At 36.7% G+C, this 22,543-nt stretch overlaps 1 protein-coding gene across 2 annotated transcripts in view; it reads right to left on the bottom strand.

Moving 5' to 3' along the window:
- Positions 1-18,816, bottom strand: part of GLCCI1 (glucocorticoid induced 1) — a 109,135-nt gene extending 90,319 nt beyond the window's left edge. Inside the window, exon 1 of one of the 2 annotated variants that reach the window (XM_077122941.1) lies at positions 17,775-18,816. In XM_077122941.1, the coding sequence (XP_076979056.1) occupies positions 17,775-18,216 (442 nt within the window). In that variant the 5' untranslated portion in view covers positions 18,217-18,816. The remainder of the gene's footprint in view (positions 1-17,774) is intronic. The other variant, XM_077122930.1, reaches the window with a different exon arrangement.
- Between the last annotated feature and the right edge of the window lie 3,727 nt (positions 18,817-22,543).

Raw genomic sequence — 22,543 nt, forward strand, 5'->3', positions numbered from 1 at the left:
GTGCACCCTATGGAAGTCTGCAGCAAGACCCAGGACGGGATTAAGGAACAGAAATTTCTTTTATGGGGAAGGTGGAGTCTGCCATGGAAAACTGTAGGGCAACTGACTGAAGGGCTCAAAGAGAGAGCTATGGGAACAAAAGAAGATGGAGAGCATCCTTGAGGAGGACCTTGTTCTTGCAATAACATAAATCTAAAAGAGCCTCCCTTTGTAAGGGACAAAGGGAACAATCAGGCTCTTTCCACACCATTCCATAATCCACTGGACATGCCAGTAAAGAACAAAGGGCTCCTAATATTATTTATTATTTTCAAGGCCAAGAAAGAATTGACTATGACTATTAACATTATGTATCAGGGTCTTATCACTACTGAAAAAGAAGAATCAAATGACATTACGTAAAATCACATCATTAACATCTGTATAATGATTACAATTCCTCTGAATCTGAAACATAATCTAAAAAGTGATACTATTCCTTGGGAAATTATCAGCATTCTTACCTCTTATTTGAATAAGGAATAATGTTTTAAATATGATATAGCAAGTATTGAAGTCTCCTTAAAAAGTGAGTATCTCCTCATGAAATCTAAACTGAAAAATCTATAGAATTCTAATTCCAAATATATATACAACATATATATATATATTGGGGGTACAAGATCTGGGAATTGAACCTGGGTCTCCCGCATGGAAGGCAAGCATTCTACCACTGAACCACCTGTGCACCCATTAATTCCAAAAATATTTTGATAACATACAATTTAAAAATGAAATTAAGATTCAAATTCTTCAGTAAGACTTAGCTATAAACATTTTGCTTGTGTAACAGTAACTACAGATTAGTTTATAAAAGCCTAATTCCAGGGTGAACAGTTAAACCCTCAGGTTAAGTATAAACAATATTAACACAAAAGGCTTAGAAAAAGAGTAATTGCCTAACTTCAATAAGATATCACTGCCAGTCATGCTAATGCCTAGCTGATGCTAGGCAAATGATAAATAGAAACTTGCGTTGAAATGTCTGGATATCTTTGATTTCCTTAACGCAAAAGAATCTAGTAAATTAAAGCTAGCCTAGAAGCTGTATTTTCTCCTATACTGTGTACCCAAATCAAGTAATCGTGAACATGTTTGTTGACCGAGAAATAGACAACGAACTACACTTCTCTAGAGAAAACCCAGAATAAACAGACTCAACAGAATGAAAGTTTCAGAAATAAGGAAACACAAATGTTTACTCTAGCATTCAATTCCATAAATATTGACACCAAAGAATCAAATATGTTGTTGTAAAGCAGCAGTTTATCCAAAATTGAATGCTTCGTTAAAGTCGGAAATAGCCAAAAGCTGCAGGAAACACCCTTAAGGAAATGTTTCATACAAATGACACCTTTGAAGAGGACATGGAGTAAAACAGAAAATACAAAAAAAAAAAAACCAAACAAACAAAAAAAACTTGTTTGCATACACAGAACAGGTTCTACTTCAACAATTTTCTAAATATTGTACATAAAAGGTTGCCAAGAACTGAGAGCAACTTAAAAAGAAAAAAATAAAATAAAATAAAAATATTAGTGGCCCAACTAAGTATAAGGCAAAAGTGCCATAAAATATTTTAGAATAACACTATAGTTCATTCCTTTAGGATAGGTGCACATCTGGCCATTATAAACTTAGTCAAGGTAGTCTATTATAATATTGACAGAACTGTACTTCAGTCAAAGCAGCATTTCTAGGAGATACAAATGGACCAAAATTACAAAGTTCCAGAGTTTATTCTTAGCATCTAAAGTTAAAAAACAAAAACTTCCTTAACAATGAAAAAGCTTTGTTCAACCTATGTACCCAAAAAATGAGTGAATCAGTCTTAGAATATAGTTTCAAATACAGCTTGAATTGTTAACAATACCTAGAATAGATGAGACATTTGGAATAAAAATTGAGCACCTCCACTTTTTTTTAAATGTTGAGGTAAAATAAAGTTATTGAGGTTGGCAATGCTGGCAGCTAGAATTTTTAAAAATTAGTGGTATATCACAATAAAAAAAAAACCTATGCCAATCTTGCTGTTGACAGGAAGCCTTCCTCATGGTCATTTAGGGACCCAAACTTCCTTCATCTCAGGCCTCCACCATTTCCCTTTGGCCTTGGTTGGAATCCTTTGCTAGATCCTTTGAAGCCAAACGATAAATGAGGGAAGAGAAAGAATAAAGAGGATCAAACTAGAATTTTTTAACTGACCAAGGTTGGAAGTATCATTTGGCCTCACCTAACCGCAAGGGAGGCTAGTAAATATGGCCTAAATGTGGACTCAAGAGGGAGAAAAGAGATTACGATGAACCCATAGAAGTCTCTACTATAAAAGAGTTAGACTCCATCTGTCTGAATTACATTTGGGGATAATGTGAGCCAAACAACTACTACCATAATCTGTCAGGATAAAAAGGTTAATCCAAATTACTTACCTTATTCTTCATATTAGTCTTCTAACATCTTGGTTATTTTCAAAAGTCATATTTACCCCCAAAAGAGAGATTCACCCTAATTTAGAGTATATAACATGTCCTAGTTTCAAAGGCATTTCTAAAAACAAAAAGACTTTAAAAAGGCTGAGACACATACATAACAACCCAAGGTGATCCCTTTGAATTAAGGCTGGCACATTTGAAGAACTGTGCACTGTTTTTCTTGAGTTGGTCAGGAATCTCTGCATTTATGGAAAGTTCTTAGAAACCTTAAGATTTATTAAATCAAGGTTCTAATTTCAAATTGATGGTAAGTATAATCAATAACAATATACTTCACATAAAAATAAAAACCCTTTGCTTACCAACATTAACAAAATATTATATCAATAAAGTTTCTGAATCCTTTTAACACTAGACTTAACCATAAAAACCTTTTTGTAAGTGTATTAAGTAAAATAAAATGGTCACTTGTACTGGCCATTGCTAGGAGAAAACCTATTTTTGAAAAGGACTTTTCCAGAAGCCCAAAACAACTGACATACAGGGTTTCTTCAAGAAAATAGACCACAACGTATAGGGCTGCTGCTAAGTAACACCTGGTGATAAAACTAGGTTTTGTCCAGTACAGACAACTTATAAAACAAGCAAGCATACTACACTAATCAATGTATATCTGCTCCCCCTCTGAAAGACCTCCAACATATAAAATAAAAACTTAATGATCACCTATCAGAACATTTCTTCACTTGTTTTCGCATATGATCTACATGAACTTCCCTTTTCCATTCCCTTTTATTTTCTAAATGTGATGCTGTCCAATTAATGAATCACTCAATAAACTTGTAAGATCCTAAATTGCATGAAAAATTTTTCTTTTATCACTGTAACCTGCCAACAAAGACTCCAGTGCCAGCCTAAGTTCTAAGTTTTGGGAGCGGGAACCATGTGGAGATAAGGGGCTGTATACTCATAGCTTGAAAGTCACCAGATTTTACTAAAACATTGATACATTCTCTTAAAAAAATATTTACATCCCTCGTTCCCTTCCAGACTTCAAGAAAACTCTTCTCCTGGAGCTATTCTGGACTAAGTATCACAAAGTAGTGCAACTGAAATAAATCACATGAGGGGAGTAGTCTTACAGATATTCTTTCAGAGGTTTTTTTTTTTTTAATGACTGTCAACTCAAAAGAAGCTTTAATTAGAAATCTTTCGGGCAAAGTGAGAAATTAAAATCAAAACATTCAGGTAGAGAAATACATTTGATGGACAGTAAGATCCTGAACAGACAAGTATACCAGTCCTCAAGAAAATGACAGTTTAGGTAAGAACAAAGGCATCCTAACAAAAAAATATACAACATATAATTAACAATGTAGAGGTGTAAAAATAGTATTTGAGACACCCAGAGGAAATAACAACTACGTTCACAAGGAAAAGTTAAGACTTTTGTGGTCAGAGAAGGGAGACATTTGAAAGCTGGCTTCCAAAGAACAAGGAGGGGCTTTCAAGCAAAGAAAACATGTATATTGTCTGGAGGCATACATATTCCTATCAGGAACATATACTCAGAGTATGGAGTTCTAAAAGTATAACATTTTCAAGAGAAAATGAGTTGTTTGTCAGAAACACAAGGTACGGTGGAGGTTACTGAGAGAACGAGCCTTACATGCTGAGCTAAAGAAGGATCTTTCACCCCATTCATCAAGGAACCAACAGAAATCTTTCATTAAAATCAAATTTTTTTTAAAAAAGAAAAAACTGTACTTACAGTAGAGCAATGGTTAAATTTAAATTGAGAGACTAACGGCAGAGGAAACCATTTAAGACTGACTGCCTTTACAACAAATCTAAGCAATAAAATCAAGACACAGAATGGATAGAATGAACCCACTAGATTTAGGAGGAGATGAGAAGATGGGACAAAATACGGTAATAAGTAGGATCAGAAAAGTGAGGGGAGGAAAAGACAAGACTTACAACTGCAGGAAAGAAGAACCCAACTCAAGGAAAAGTTAAGGCTTATAAGTGGCAGGAAAGAAGAACCCAACTCAATGATGTTCTGGATCTAAATGCCTTTTACCATTGAATTTCAGTGTGGTAATAAGTAAGTAAAAGGAACCTTTCAACTCTATTTCCTTAGCAAGTTTCTGAATTTAACCTCAATTTACTCATACTCTCTCATCTTGACAACTGTACTTATAATCATCTTATTACAACCTCCAATTACAAAGAACAAACTTTGTTAACAAATCACAGTTTTCTTCTCTCATTCGCACAGAAAAACATACTAGGGCATTTTTTTAGGGCACTATTTTAAAAGCATGTAAACTGGAGATGAAATTCCCATACTAAGGGAGCATGATAGAGTCAACTCTGTAAAACCCAGGTTGAAATTACTTTAAACTCTTTATACAGATGATAACAGGACCAACAAGAAGGTAAAAAAGAAGCATGAACAAAATATACAAAGAGTTATAATTATAACTATTTGGATTTGTACACTTGCAAAATGTAAGGATTGCGTCTTTTAATTTCCCATATATAGGTACCACCAATAAGAATACCTACTCTAACACACTAACACTTTCAATGTTTGTTTCAATTTTGAATTTCAATACCAACATAATCTTCCACTCAAAAATCAGAAAGTCAACCTCAGCAGAGGATAATGTCATACATTTGTGTAGAAAACTGTCATCCTAAACTAAGACGATTTAGAAAGGAGAATTAAGTCCCCCATATCACAATAAGGAAAATATTCAGAATTGTGTCTAACTGGGTGTCCAATGGTTTTATGTTACATGAAGTGAGGAAAACTTGTAGAGTCACTACTACTCAGTATATTTATATTACTTAAAGCATTATGAAAAGATGAGAATTTCCTCTCTGTGGAGAAAACATCAGAGGCCAGTGATCATCCATTGATTGCTAAGACAGGGATGTAAATACACACATACCTTTACGAATAAACAGATTAGTTGGCCAATTAATTGGTTTTAAGTATATATAGAAACTTCAAATTAAGTTAAAATCACTCTGTTAGAATATACAATTTAATGATAAATAAAAGATCTCAAGCCACAGCACTATTCATATTTATATTCCAAATTGTGATTACTTACTGCTTTGTCCTCCTGACACTGGTAAGTACAGAAAGTTTTTGTGAAAGTTTTTCATATATTTGCAAGAAATGCTTTCTCCATGAAATTGGTTCAAAACAGTTGGCTAAGAAATTGTAACTGAAGTGACTCTTTTTTTCATAAGGACAAATTACACCAGGAAAGGACTCGGAATATTTATCCTTGAAAAGTGTACCTTTTCACAGAGGAATGTGAGAAATAAAATCATTAGTACATATGAGTTCACCAAATTTCTTAGAATTTTAAAATTTAGACTAGAAAGGGAATGGAAAAGATCTATTCATGTTCATTTATAACTTCCCAGGATGTTAGTTAATTCTGCTGAAAGTCAGTAGAACATTTTATGCAGCAATGAGAAATTACACTATTCAGTAACATGTTTTTTCAACCTCAGATGAACCTTGTGTAACTGACTTCCTAAAAAGTTTGTGTAAATAACATTTTGGTAAATTGATTCATTTTACTTGCACATAAGTTAGTCTTTTGATAAAGCAAATAACCACCCCAAAATCTGATATACAATTAAGAAATTTTATACCATAATGATGTAAAAATTAATATGCAATTTACAGTTTCCTTGGTTGAAGTTTAGCACAAGCATGGTCTATAGAAGAAACTTTACGAAAGACAATTTAAATTTGTAATTGTAAAAGCCCACCAAAATCTGGCCATAACGGTTTAAGATTTTCGAAATTTAATAGCAGATTCAGAAGCTGATTCCATGGAGACTCATTAGACCAAAATTCACTGAACAGAAATCTAAATTTAACTCAGAAACTCACTCTGTGGAAGCCTATCTCCCATATTCAAAATGTGGACTATCCTAACATCACCCATCTTTGTCCCACCTATCTCTACCAGCAAGTTCTCTTAGTGGCTTCTATTCTAGTGAAGGTCCAAACCAATGTTTTTCCAAGCTTAAATGCTACCATTGAATGAGAGGCTTAAATGAAGATGAGAGCCACCTAATTCATCAGACATTTGAGAAAATGGGCAACTCAGGTACAATCTATTAATTTTAATCTTTGTCAGATTATTTATAGGACTACATGTTCCAGCAATCACTGATTAGGGACTTAAACACAACTACATACACAGCTAGACAGAAATCTCACATGTAAAGATTTAACAAGCATTTATTGCAGGGCTTTTTAAGTACCAGACACCATGCTGAAAGCTGGAATACTGAAAATGACACAAAGTAGTGTGTGGTAAAACACACTTACACACCAAAATTACCTTGACCACACAATTACAGAAACACTAAGACAAGCAAGATAGATAAAAAAAAAATCCTAACCGAACTTCTTAAAGTCTCTAGAATCACTACATTAACTATGTTTTCTAATACAGTGAGTTAAATGATCAAAGTTCAGCAACTGTACTAAATATTTATTTTGTTTTCTATTTTGAGGCACTTAATTTAGAAACGGAATAATGTTTTAAAATGAACTAAACAAATATTAATAAAAATGTATTTAATTACTTTCCCTACACCTTATTCAATTTTAGATGATGTATTATATGATTATATTCAGGGGTCATATCTTTTCTTCAGTGTTTCATATGAAACATAATTCAACCCAAGAAATGTGATTCACTTAATATCTATTTGCATAACATGAGATTATATATAATATTCTTCTATTAAATAGGAATAACTGTATAAAAATGTTATTTTTTTGATCACATGGTTTAATATAAAGGAGAAACCTTCCAAAAGATTAACCAACATAAATGAATAGTAAGTAATACCAAAGGTTATAATGCTAGTATTTCTTTAAAGTAAAAACTAAAAAATGAATAAAAACTGAATATAGGTAAATTCTGAGTATGAAATTCTGATTATAAAAATATTGTAAGCCATTGTGTACTCGACCAAGATACCAAGTGAATGGTAACATTCACAACACATGAAAAGCTTATCATTTTCCAGTCTAGTTCAGTAACAGAAGACATTTAATCAGATAAGCCCAACTCATCTAAACAGTCTCAGAGAGCATCACTGTTCATGTACTATTATTACACATTATTCCTACATATCCACAACCAACAATACAGAATTCTAGGTGGATATGTGTGTGGAGGGATATAAAAGGTCTGTGACATCATCCTAGGCCAAAGTACAGCAGAAAACTATATACAGGCAGCAATATAGATTAAACCTATTATAGAAACCACACTATGGAGCTATCTTAATCTTCCTCTAATGAAAGAAAAGCAGAGTGCCAACTTCAAAAGAGAAAATAAAGACACTTAACCTAACTTAGAAAGATAAGCATCAGAACATAATAATTCATATATGAAGCCCAAAGCTTAGAAAGAAGAGTCAAATTTTTCTAGCTTTTAAATGAATTAACTGTTGAGAAATACAAATGAGAGCTTGCCAACTGTACCTAGAATATGTCTTTTGTAAGGGTCAAACACAATTATCTCATATGTAATAGGGGCTTTATACATATCTGTTGCATGAAAGAGAGAGAAAAACTATCAGTTTTACTCCCCATTGTAATGCCAACAACTAGTACAATATCTGACACAAATATTTCCTCAATGAACAGCCATCACTAAAAATACATTAAAGCTACACTAATTTTCAGCCATATGTTACTCAAAAAGAAAAAAGCGAGCAAATGCAATCAACTGAATTGGCTGTTTTCTAATAGTGGGTTACTTTGGCATGAAAAAAATATGATTTTAAAATATGTTTTCTTAAGCCATCTGACAAAAATACTGTGGATTTTTTTGAAAGAATACTTTCTGAGCCCAGTCTATCCTCAATTTTGCAATGCTAATAAAAATGCATTTCGCAATGTTGTTAGCTCTAGCTTAGCAAGCAGCAGATACTTAAATGCCCTGCTTTAAGCAGAAAATTAATAGTGGATTGTTTTCAGGGGTGATGCCTCAGAGTACCCCAAAAATACTTTAGAAGAAAGAAAATGACATTGCCACAGAACTTTCAAAGATATGAATACATTATGTGCATAGATTACCAGCTATTTTATATACACACACACACACACACACAAACACACAAACCTATATATCACCACGATCTTTCTTTGCCTTCATGGAAGGCTTCAAAGGTTTATGTGAGAATAGAAAAGTTTTTACACAGCTAGACCTGATAAAACCCTGAGCAACTGGATACTACTGGTTTTTATTATTTTCTAAAATAACGGTATTACTTCACTAATTCAACTTATAGCCTAAGGTGTTTAACTAATATAGTAAATATAATTACTGAAGAAACACCATGATAAACTTTTATGTATCACATAGACTCTATAGTAAACTTTCAATATCATAATAAATTACAATATCCAGTGTTATTTATTTAAAGGAACCATGTTCCATTGGCTATTATGGAGAACTTAGCATTAGCACAAGTGATACTCAAAAAATGCCAAAAGAGCATGGAAAAAATTATTTAAAAGGAGATTGATTTTTTTTTTCTATATTCTATCAGCAAATGCAGAAAAAGTGAGTCGGGTAAGTATAAATTGAGAAGTAGTACCTTGTTTTGCCATGACAGTGAAACACAAAAAGATACCATTTTAAACACTACTCAAAGAACAGTTAAAAAAAATCATAATGTTAGGGTTGAATGGAGCCTTATGATACTTTATCATAAATGGGTACATTTTTTTAAAGTTTACATTTTCAAATATGAAAACATGAAAGACCTTTTTCTACAAAGATCTTGAGATTTCTTGTGAAAGTCAGTTTAAAAAAATCAAATCTAAATTATGTCTTAACAATGCCATACATCTTTTTAAGGACTGAGGGGGAAGTCCCACTAACAGCATAATAAGGTTTCAAAGGGCTTATGACATTCTTATACACATACCTGGAGCCTGAATCACTGGGAATAGTTATAGCTATCTTAAGTTCTATGGATCCTTGAGTTTAGTTCCACTTAGCTTTTCTTCACCCAATCACCAAAGCTATTTCTAGTCTTTCTATGACTTATCTACATAAGCAGTGGAAGAACCCCCTGCACATGCTTTCCTGCCCCTTATAGCTAATTGGGTTTCAGTTAATTTGAACTTGGCAGCTTAGAGAGTTATAAGAGCATCCTGGGCCCTTGGGCATGTAGTGTGACCTTGTGCAAATTACTTAACATCTTAAGACCTCATTTCCTCATTTATAAAAAAAAAAAAGGATGCTAACAGTATAGAGTTTTGGTGAAGACTGGTGCCTGACACATAAATGATCAAAACTGATAACTAGTTTTATTAAGAATCACCTAGTCTCAGCCCAAGTATCCATCGACACATGAATAGATATACAAAATGTTGTCTATACATACAATGGAATATTATTCAGTCTTAAAAACAAATGAAGTTATACATGTGACAATATAGACGAATTCTGAACACATGCTGAATAGAATAAGCCAGACACAAAAGGATATTGTATGAATTCACTGATGTGAAATAATTAGAATAAGCAAATTCATAGTGTCAAAACTAAAATACAGGTTCACCGGGGACTGAGATGGGGTAGGGAATGAGAAGTCAACACTTCATTGGTACAGAATTTCTTTCTGAGGTAATGAAAAAGTTCTAGTAATGGAGGGTGATGATGGCAGCATAGCACTATGTAGTTATCAGCAATGGATTATATATTTGAATGTGGTTAGAAGTGTAAAATTTTAGGTGGATATATATTACTAGAATAACAGTTTTTTAAAAAAAAAAACCATAGGACTGTACAACACAAACTGTGACCCCTAATGTAAACTATGGACTACAATAAATAGTTCAATTATAATAATATCCTTTCATCAACAGTAACAAAGATACCACACTAATGCAAGATGTTTATAATAGGAAAAAATACATGTGTGAAGGAGGCTGTATGGGAATTCTGCATGATTTTTCTATAAATCTACAACTTTTCTAACAACAACAAAAAATATTCTCCCCCAATCCCCCCCAAAAGATCACTGAATAAACTGCAAAGAACTTTAAAAAGAAAAAAAGGGAACCATCTAGTCTAATATGTTTTCTTTTCAATGCCAGACTCTTTTCGTTTACCAACGTAAACCTTAAAAATCCCAACTCCCTCAATTTATAAATAAATAAAATAAGATGCAGAGAGTTAGTGACTTATTATAAGTCAAATGTTAAGACTGTAATAGAATGCAAGTCTCCTGACCCAAATGTAATATTTTGATCACACCTTTTTATCTTTAAGACACTTTTATGGAACTATTTAGGAAATTACTTTGACCTTTGATTTTATAATACTAGAGGAAAAAGCTAGGTTTTTCTATCAAGGAATAATGTTGCCACACACGTTCATTCTACCTTCATCAGGGAAAAGGCAAATAATCCCAAAAGCAAACTTACAGAAACAATTATAGGACAGTTCTAGCAGGGAAGTTCTAGTTGTTAAACCAGTACTCCTTCAATCTTATTTCAATACAATCTCTCTAATAATCACATTAGGTATCATTATAGGTATTAATAAAGCTAAGTAAGCCACAAAGTTCATTTATGCATGTTCTGCTTAATAATTAAAAGCGTACTAATCTTAGACAAGATTTCATCAAAAATTTAATTTTTTAGTAATGCAAAAGAATAATTCATATAGGTTACTGACAAAAGTTCTTTCTCTCTGTGGTCAAACCAGATAAATAAGGTGCTAATCGTCGTTGAAAGGTATTTGACCTTTGGTAACTCTAGGGCAGTAAGTTGTTTCAGTTTGTGCCTTTTAGTTATGAAACACACTGAGATAGCTAGTGGGTTTCTCTATTAATTTGGCAGGCAATTTAAAACACTGAACTGGCTACACTATAAAGGGTTTCACTAGTTTCTTATTTTCAATTCATCCTAATTTTTGATGAGCCATCATTAAGGTGTACCACGGTGGCACTTCACTAAGGTACAAATACAGAGTTCAAACACCAAACTGCACAGAGATAATTGCTGGCTCTTGGGAGGGCTGAATCAACACAGAGCAAATTGATGGGACAATTTTGAGACCAGTCTCCACCTTGTGGATCCTAAAGCATTAACCACTTTACCATCATATGAAATTAACTTTTAACATTAACAAAGGGAGAAAGTGTGAGAAATGCACTTCCTGCCACAAAAGTGTGATTCAAGGACAACAGAAATTTTAGATATAATGAGGGTCAGACACAACCAAGCACATATCCCTGTTCCCTCAGGAACAAAGGTCTCTCTCTCTCCCTCATCTCACACACACAAAGACACACACACACACACACACACGTAAGAAACAAATGGGGAAGAGTGGCCAATCCATTTGTATATGTTATATTCACATTTCAGGTCTCTAAAATTCAAATTTTAGAATTTTTAAACATTCTAAAAATGTCCGAGCATAACCCTGAACAACATAAAAGTGCTACGGAAACAAAGGAAACCTATTTCTTAGTCATTCCTTAAACTCAGAAATCAGGGCTGATCAGAAATCAGTCCTTTCTGAGTTAGAAGCAACAGGATAGTCTTGTGGAATAAACTCTGGATCTGGAATAAAAAGATTTGCATTCCAAAGCTTACTTGCTGAATGAAAGTACACATTGACTGGTATATAGTTAGCACACATAATATATATTTTCTTCCTTCCTACCCTACAACAATTAGAAATTCAGCTTAATACAGGGATATCACTGATATATTCATGAACTTACCTTCTGCTGGTATTTACTTCAATATCATTCACTTGAAGTAAACAGCACTCCGTAAAGATATCTGCCATGTTTGTTCTGACTAAAATGAAATTCAGGATAAGTATGTATCCAAAATTTGGTAATAATGTTTAAATACAATCCTCAGATTTTTTTTTCAGAATTACTGCTAATCTGTTATAATTTGTTTTGCAGAATAAACACAACCTCATCTTTCTGGAATCAGCTCTATGATATGTGGAGTCATGGTCTCTTTACAAGTGTCCAGATAAGGGGTAGAGGGAAAGAGAGGTGGCTTTCGGTACTTTTATCAATTCTCTAGGCTTCCTATATGAATAAATGAAAAATGTTCTCTCTCTCTTGCGCTTACTTTTGGAAAACCCAGTTAGAAACCACACCAAGTTAGATAAGAGCTCAACCTCTTGTCAAAATTATTAAGAAGTGTGAGGGTTGGAGATTTGGTTTCTTTGACATTCAGTATGGGAAAAAATTATATATTGAACACAAAAGACAATAGTGTCAGATACAGACCCAAGGTAGGTCCTATGGAATAGCAAACCCTGATGCTGTCTGGCAATTTTAAGCTCTAGAGAAAGGACCAAATTAAACTTGAAAATAACAACGTCATCAGTATATAATCCTCAGAAGATAACTGGCTATATGTGAAAGTTTCTATAAAATGGGTTTTTAGAAATGTTTAAAATTTCACACTTAAGGATAACCCTCTTCTTTTAGCCATTCGTTGAACATTGCCATTTATTTCCATTTTTATTTACTGCCATAATGCTCAGTTACTGCTTTGTTTTCTTATTCGTACTCAGTTTGCATTATCACAAATAAAATAAAAGTCACAGATGTCATTCCCCTTCAACATTTCCCAATGTATAAATCCTAATTTGCATTAAGTCCTTGCATAAAAGTACAGGGCAGTGAATGAAATGTCCTTCTATAAAAAGTACTGTAATTAATGAAATGATTTTCAGTTCAACATATATATGCAAAATTTCACATAGTTAAAAACTGACAAAGATGTTTTTATATATTTTAGGTGTATGATATTCAATATGCTTAAAGTAATATTTACTCTCTTTAAACACAAGACAGTAATTTAGATGAAATAACTTTCATAAATGTACTTCTCTATTTTGTAATTAATTCATTATCTAAAAATTTTTATGCACCCTGAAATAATTGGTGGGGAAAACTGAATGCACAAATAATGAAAGTGGCTGATATTTAGTATAGTTTGCAAAGGCCAAAAACCTTTATTAAAAAAATCAGTATTTGGAGCTTGTCAGTTTAAAAAGAGCTGAAGTTTTAATATTTTTTTCACTGTAGTGTAGGAAAGTTTGAAACAAGTTCTTTTAAGCATTCTAAGAAAATTAATTTTAAAAGGTGGAAGAAGAGGACCTTAATTTCTAAAAATATCAGCCTGAGAATTAACTTTACAAGAAGAAAATGTCCTTAAGAAAAAAAAATGCTTGCATTTAAAAAAACTGAATGCAAGCATAAAAGTCTCTCAAAAAGGGAGATTTAAATTAATGAAAAGATAAACCCAACTGCAAACTGAAAGATATGAATTGATTAAAACACACACACACACACAAACACACACTGCATGCAGGCATTCAGCATTATATGCTGGCTTGCTTTGTATTTTCTTTTCAAATAGAATCATAACTTCTTTATGCAAAAAACAATGAGTCTCTCAAGACACTCATGAAAAATTCTAATCAAATTTCACTCTAGAGTTAACAATCTGTTAAGAGTATTAGGCTTAAATAAATATGATATGTTAAGTCAGAAACCAACACATGTTATATCCCATAGCAAGGGCTTATATAAATTACAAGCTCTTCTATATTTTGTTACTAGATTTGGTACACATAAAAATAAGCAGTTTTCTCCTCTAGAGTGCACTAATACAACCGCTTGTACATCTTCTAAAACAATTCATCCTAATGCTAAACTTCAAATATACACACACGCACACTCATGAGAATTTGCATTTGCCACTTACTATATCTTGCGTAGTAAAACTGAGCATCTGCTCTGTTTTCAAATCCACTGCTCTACGAGTTTTCTGAAAGAAGCAACTTTATATACATTTCTTTTGGTGTTACTTAGGAGTTTAGTTTAAAGATCATTAACTACTAACTACTGCTGTATTCTCTTCTGAGTTGTTCTATTTATGCCAAAGGTAGACTTTATGCATTACCATTACAAAAAAATAACTATTTGCATAATACTTTATGATTTTAAATCTATTACAAACACATCACAGGGAGTCTGAGGATGCATTCAGCTGCTTGTCATTCACCACTTCAAGACCCTTCAGTATCAAACAAGGGGGTGGGTGACATTTTGTTAATGACAGAAGTACAGAAATGAATATAAATAGCAAACCTTTAAGTTTTAAAAATACAAGATGGTTAAAAACACAAACAACAGAACGATCCATGATCATAAACAAGATCATTTAAACTTGTAAAATTCCATGTCCTCTAAACAGAGTAAGGTGCTTGGAGATTTATGCATCTTCTGTTATGATAAACATTTTAATTATCTAAACATAAACTACAAAAATAAATTACCATATTTTGCTGGATTTTATAAATTAATATTGTAATTGATTGCTCCTACATACAGAGTTCAGCTTTTCTTGTCTTGTGAAATAATTTGAGTATCAATTCTCTATTACTCTAGCCATAACCTTATGAATGTGCATATTAAGAATGTTTAAGAGGAAAGTTATAATTATCTAACATGTTTACAAATTAAATGTTTCATATTTTCTTGGAAACAATTACGAAGAAAATTGTTTAAACCTTCTGTATTTTCCTCCATACCCACCACTCTAGATAAAATGCACAAAATACTGAATGCCCAGTTATGTCACCTCTAGTGGCCATAGTACTGGAAGATTTTTGTAAACAATATACCTCTATACTATATACACATCCCTTGAGCCATCATCTACTTAACATTTTTAAAAGAGAATTTCAAATGCAGCATAACACCACCATCTTAAACACACACACAACACACACAGCACATTCTGGAGTGTGCAGAAAAGGAAAGAGGTTGAGAGCAGAGGAAGAAATGGAGCACACTGTTGTTTTTCATTCATGCAGTATAGTGATGTCAGTGTCTGCAGCAGCAGCAGTGGCGACGGCGGGCGGCAGCAGGAGCCTTGACCTGTGGAGGCTAAAATCCACTGAAGTCACAACCTTGCAGAATTCAAAAGAAACTGAGTAGATAATAATTTGAAAAATTAAATTGACTGTTCTATGTTCTATGGATTTTAAATGGTTATAGAGACAGAAAGATTAGTTGTATAATTTTAATTTGGGTGGCCAGAGAGCAATGGGATATGGAGAAGTAGGATGGGGTAATTCAATCAGGGAACTGGGGACACAAGAGCTTGCATTCAAAATCACCTCAATGCAAGAAACTGACAAAACCACCTGGTGTTACAAACACAGAAAAACATCTCTAGCAGAGAAAGCCCTTTCATTCTCAACACAAGCTCTCTGGTGATGCAAATCTGTTTGCTGCACAACTAGACTCAGAAGAGTGTTTTCATCATAATTGCATTAAAATTGCATTAACTTAGATGTACCACACCACAACAAAGAGGGTATTTTAAGCCTGACCCCAAATTTCATTAAAACTATTTCATTAAAACTATTTAATGACAGAGCATTAATTTCTAAGCAATGAAGGTTTTTGAAGGATGTAGAAAAACAACTCGTACTATGGTCTGTTGTAAGATATTAGTGTTTATCAACATGAGGGGAGGAGGTACCAGTACTAGATGGCCATTATTGTTGAAGCAATGTCAAAACTACTCTTACTCTGTCCACAAAACCTCTGGACACAATCCGCAATGCTTACCTTAGTCGCTAAAATAAAATCCCTAAACTCAATATATACATTGTTGAAGCAAAATCACCAGAAATTTATGTAATTGCTGCCTTCTTTTCATTTTGTTACCTCTCATTTCAAACAGCTCTAGAAAATGTGCAAGAGTGTTGCATATGGCATCAATCTGTTAGAAAATGGTGGCCTTTTCTATAAAATACAGCCAAAGATGTGTGTTCAGTTGTGGTCATTATTAGGGCGATCACGTTGTTTTCATTCATTCATTCAGGATTTGCTGGAGGATGTCAGTTTCTGCAGCAGCTGGCTTGACCTAGGGGAGGAGTGGGGGAGCAAATTCCTCCTGGTGCATACAGATTACAGGATGTATTTCTTGGTGCTCATGTACACATCCCACTACACTTATATCCTATTCTAGTTCACGATCAAGTGGTCTGAAAACAAGTGCCTTAGCAAGAAGCTAATTACAGGTCTGAGATAGTAAAACAAAAACATTAGAACTGCAATCTATCATAACACAGAGAATCACTTTCTCCAACTCTAAGACCTTCACCAAGAAAACTCCATTAAAAACAATTCCACATACCACATAAACATTGTGCAGAGCTCAAAAGTGTTTCTCTTCCAGGAAGAGAATTTTTTTTTTCCACTCAGTATGATCTGCTCCTTTTACAGCGCAGCAGCAGCAGCATCTGTAGCTCTAGGCTGGTATCTAATAATATTAGCTACTCCACTCTACTTATGAGCTTTAAGTCCCTGTTTTGGCTAATCTTTCTTTTCTCCCCTAGGACTCAACTAGATCATGCACTGTGTCCCTAGACATAAACAAAACAAAACCAAAACAGAAAACGTTACGACAAGCCCACAGTATCCACCAGGTCACTATTATCTTTGACACCTAACAAAACAGAAACATGAGATTCTTGAACAGTTAAATGTACTTTTTAAAAGGACCTTTAAAAATTTACCATAAAAATCCTGAGTTGGGCATAAACTGTTTCCAGTACCGTACTGCTCTGATGCATACGACTATATAAAGTAGAGAACAGAGACGGGGGGGGGGAAAAAACAACCCAAATCCAAAACCTTTCAATTGCACAGTGAAAACTGCCCCTTCTACACGTACAGCAGAGATCCTTAGATAATAACTACCACCACCAACCCCTCCAAAAAGATAACATTTATCCCGATAGTTACAGGCACATTAGGAACTTGCAGGAAAGCACAAAGAGTCTGCAGAGATTACCACCACCGTATCGGCAGCTGCAGAGTTGTGTGCGTGTTTTTAAGTGTCTCTCGCCCGGCTCCTTCTTCCCCTGCTACAAACAGCAAACACGCGAGAAAGCTAGTCGGCTATTAAACTGAATAACCTTTCGATGCAGGACAATGATGGGGGAGAGAAAATCTGAGGGGCGGCAGGAGGGTCAAATAAAAGTTGCTTTTCAGTTCGCTCAACCAAGCCCCGCAGCAACCGCAGGGGGGTGAGATTCCCAAAGCCGCTTTCACACCTTCGATAATGCACTAGCAAAGAGAAGCCCGGAGAGGCTGAAGTTTCCACGGAGGGCACCGTCGGGGAGACGCAGCCCGGGAGGACGGGAGGGTTGGGCTCGCTACCTCTGCACACGGGCGAGCCGGGGCTCCGTCTCTCAGGTGAGCTGCTCCTCCGGCGGCTCTCAGGGGACCGTCTCGGGCGGACCTTGGCCCGCGGCGCCTGCTCGGTCGGGGCCGCAGCCGGCGGCGGCGTCGGGCTGGGCGGGCTGGGGCCGCGGGCCGCGCCGGGGCCCGGGAGGCTGCCCAGCGAAGCGGCGGCGGCAGGCGGGCGCGTGGGACTGTGCTGACCGCCCCGCAGGAGCTGATAGGGCACCGTGGCGCGGATGGGCTGCAGCAGCCGGCCGGCTCCCGCAGCCGGGGCGCAGCCCACGCCGCCGCCGCCCGCACCGTTCCCGCTCCCGGCGGGCGCGAGGGCGGGCGGGGAGCCCGCGGCGCTGCGCCGCATCCTCTGCGGCGGGGGATGAGGGGTCTGAGAGGAACTGGAGGAGGAGGAGGCAGTGGACATGGTGGCTCCGCGGGCCCTGGACGCCGCCGGCCGACACGGAGGCGCGGAACGGGAGGCGCGCAGCGGGAGGCGCGCGAGCGTGTGGGAGCCGGCGCGATGGTGCGTGCGAGTGTGTAAGGGGGTGGGGCGGGGGTATAGGGGAGGAGGAGGAGTCTCTCGGCTCCCTCTTCCCAACGCACACCCCCGCCGCCTCGGCGAGAGGGGGGAGGGGAAAGCTGCGAAAACAAACGTCCAAAGGCCCCAACCGCCCGGGAGAGCTCGGCGTGTGGCGGTCACGGCCGGAGCCGCGAGGACTCCGGAGCCGCCGCCGCCCAGAGCATCGCGGTGACAGAGGAGTGGGGCAACCGCCTAGACCACGCAGCTCTGGGGGCCGCTGGCAGTTTCCTCGGCCCCCGCGAAGCTGCACAAGGAAAAGAGCCCGGCAGCGGCACGGATAGCTTCTGGGGATGAGGATAGGGGGAAGGGCCTCACGGTGCCTATAGAACCGCGGAGCCACCGCAGACGCCACCACCTCTACCCGGTCCTCACCCCGAATAGCAACTAATACCCCCACATACACGCCGGGACCCCGCCCCCGACACCACCTCCCGGTGCTCTGGACCCGGCAGCTCCCGCAACGAGGGTTTCTATTGGCTCCGCTGCTCTCCATCAGAACGCAAGTGATTGGTTCTGGGCTAAGAGTGAAAGCAGCGCTCCCCAATGAAAATGGCGCCCCTGTCTTTGGGGCGGGGCGTGGGGGAGTGGAATCGTGAAGGGGGGCTAGGCGCCCAGGGAAGGACGTAAGAGTTGACAGTAATTGCGGTGAGAGCGAGATTTTGATTGGGCCGCCCTAGTGAAGTTGGTCCATGTGTGTCTTGCGCGTGCCCCATACCACAGGCAAGGGCACACCCGCAAGTAGCTTGTAAAGTGCTCCACCTTCCTGGGTTAAGGGAATTTTACTTTGCAAGTACACCTGTTCCGGTGGGATGATGTAGAGTTAAAACTAGAAGTAGCCATCCCTTCCCCTTTAATCTTAGTTTGGGTTTTCGTGGATAGTATACTAATCAAAGAATTTACCGTGCTTAATATAATTAATAAAGTAGTCTGGAGCAATGTCTGGCAGCTGGATTGAACAAAAGGCCTTTTATATAATTTTATAGCCCATCCTAACATTTGTAGTTATACATTAAAAAGAGATAATCAAATCTTATGCTCCCTGATGGCAACTCTTCGGAGGGGCGGGGGTCAACTAGGAATGTTACATCATTATACCATCATTAGGTATATTAATGAAGGGTACCCGTTGGCTCTCCCCAGAAGCAGATGGCCTCCTGGAAGGAATAAATACCAGGTTTAAATGTAACAATCCACTGTGGTAAATTCTGTTTTTATTCTGAAATGAATCTGAAGAGATGCAAGGATTTCAGATGACTATCAAAAACCCAAGTTTACCCCACAATAAACTTAGGCTTTAAACCTTAAGCAGAAACTATTTATTTAACAGTCTAAATCAGATACCTTCTCTTAATTTCCAAGAGGTAAAAAAAGAGAAATGGGACCCCAGATTGGTCTCCCAGTGTTTGTTCATACTGACAAGGTTCCTGTGATTTCAGGGACTATATACAGAGATCAGTTTCAAAGGAGACATCCTTCTCTGCTTCCGTGTGCCTCACATTAAAAAGCATACTTAGTTCTGTAAAAAAAAAAAAAAAAAGTGACAAAATCCAATAAAAATACAAAAATTACATACAGTACTTCATTCCATTATGACTAGAGATAGTTCCTCACTTTATCTTATATTAGAATAAGAGCTAACATTTATTAAACAGTCACCATGTGCCAGCAATACTTAAGATAAATGCTATTATTAGTCTCACTGTGTTCTCAGCTGAGGCAAAAAGTGGTTAAATGTCTTGCCCAGGATTACTCAGCCTAGCTCAAGAGTCCAGGAGTAAACCCTTTCTCTGCTCTAGTGCCTCCTAGCTTAAAGCCTTGGGGTACTTGATCAGTAGAATATTTACAACAGTCCACAAAATTCATCTCTGAGATAAGTTCCCTTAGTTCAAAGAAATTTTACAAATGAAAACAGCGCACTATTATTTTGCTTTCCAGAATACAGATACTTTATATATAGGGCAAAAACCTTACTCTTTCAAAATTGGTATTCATCTGACATGTCATTTTTTCATCTAAAAATCGATAATTCCTCATTAATTAGGAAATAGCAATCTTTCATGAGTAAAAAGAATGATAAATGGTTTCTCTCTGGTGAGTTTTTCAGAAAAAGAAAAACAAAAAATCTTGACAGACTAAAATATGTAAAGCTTTTTTAAAAGTACTGGTAAATTTCTACATGTTGATTTGATTACAGCATGGATTCATTATAGAAATGTCATCTCTGACCACTCCTAGATATAATTATGTAAAAACCACAAAATATTATATTACAATAGTTCTAAATTTACACCAAGCCACTGTCACAGTGATCAAAACCTGATTTGGATCTAAAAAAGACAACATATCTCGCCATATTTTGAGGTGTTATGTGTTTGTTCAAATCTTCCAGAGCCGCCTTAAATCAGAGATGTAAAACAAATATAAATGGATCACATGGAGACTTAGTATGATCTTAGAATACTATTTTCAGCTACTGGTAAGTCATCATGACCTATTTGGAAGTTCAATTACTTTCTCTTTCCTAAGGAAATCTTAGGCAGCTCTTAAACCTTTATGTCATTAAATAAGCACTGATATTCATGTTTATAGAATTTAGTCTTCAAACAATTCAGGTGGGCTAAACTAAACTAAACCCAGTGCTTCCTTTCAAATGTCCCCATTTGTTGAATTATATATTTTTCTCTTATTGAGAATGGGAATGGAGATCCAAGGATATATAAAAGCTTCAGAAAATGTTCTCAGTAAATTGGTAACACCCAGAAGCAAGTGTGGATTGCTGGGCTAGAATGATATTGTTATGCTTCTATATTATCTATGGGATTCATAGGTCCAGCGCAGATTATGCCTATTTGTTGAAAATAAGTGTAACTATCTTTGAAAATTCTATATGCGGCTTCATGTTAGTAATGACCTCTCTACTATGTTGTTAAGTTCTTACTAGAAGACAAAATTGAAAGCGTAATTTAGCACATGGGAAATACTTTTGTTCTTAGTAGCCCCATGCCTTGGCCATCTGTAGGACATGAATCCACCATTAGCTAACCTAAAATAAAACACTGTTATGGGGTGGGCCACAGTGGCTCAGCAGGCAGAGTTCTTGCCTGTCATGCCAGAGACCTGGGTTCAATTCCTGGTGCCTGCGAAAAAAAACACTATTATGTGTACTTTTTGGTTCAAATATGGCAGTGGACTATATTTTAGGTTAGATTATAATTTGGAATGATTGCCACAAATGATTAGTTTCCAGCCCCCGGCGGAGAGATGAGCAGACAAAGAACAGTCGAGCCTACAGACCTACCAAAGAAGGGGCTTAGATTCCATAGATGGAAACCTTCCTCTTCTGGTTCCACCCAGATTTGTCAAGCTGTGCATCAAGACTCAACCAAATCTAAGGGGCAACCTAGGCTGTCAGTATTAGCAATGAGGTCATGGCTGTGAGAGAACACTAAACAGATCTACACTGATGTTCATCTTAAGCTAATTAAACTCTTTTGTAGGTGATTCTTAATAACAACAACAACAAAAAAGCCTTGCTTGCATTTTTGTCCCTGGCAGATGGGTAAAGTAAAACTCCTTACTGCTTATGAGAGCTTACGTGCCCCGTTGCACTAGCTCTTCCCTTTGCCTGAATATCTGAAGGCCCTTGCCCCAGATATCCTTGTTCTTGTTCCCCATTTCCATTAGGTCCTTACTCAGTTGTCACCATCTTCTTGGTGAGAGCCTCTCTGGACACTCACTTTAAAATTGCAAGCCCCACCCCCCTTAGGCTTCCCCTACTCTGTATCCCACTTTATTTTTCTCCAGAGCACTTATCACCATCCAACCTATCATATATTGTCATTCCCCCCCACCCCCAACGTCTGTAAGCCAAGAAGGAAGGACTTATGTTTTGTAATTGCTGAATCTCCAGCACAGTCCTTGGTACATGGTAGACAATCAATATGTATTTATTCAAATGTGGTTGAAAGAGTAGCCAGTTTTAATCAGTATTTGTTCCATGAACTAAAAGTGGTGCTTTACATCAGAAAAAAAAAATCATATGATAATAACAGGTGTATTTCTGCTGCAATGGCCAAACCACAGAGTAGAAAAATGTTCACTGTGGCCACTGTAAATCATACAGATATTTACTGGCATTCAAAAAGAAAGGAGTATCCCATAATATGGTCCT

The sequence above is a fragment of the Tamandua tetradactyla genome, chromosome 1 (assembly GCF_023851605.1).
Source record: "Tamandua tetradactyla isolate mTamTet1 chromosome 1, mTamTet1.pri, whole genome shotgun sequence".
Taxonomy (NCBI): domain Eukaryota; kingdom Metazoa; phylum Chordata; class Mammalia; order Pilosa; family Myrmecophagidae; genus Tamandua; species Tamandua tetradactyla.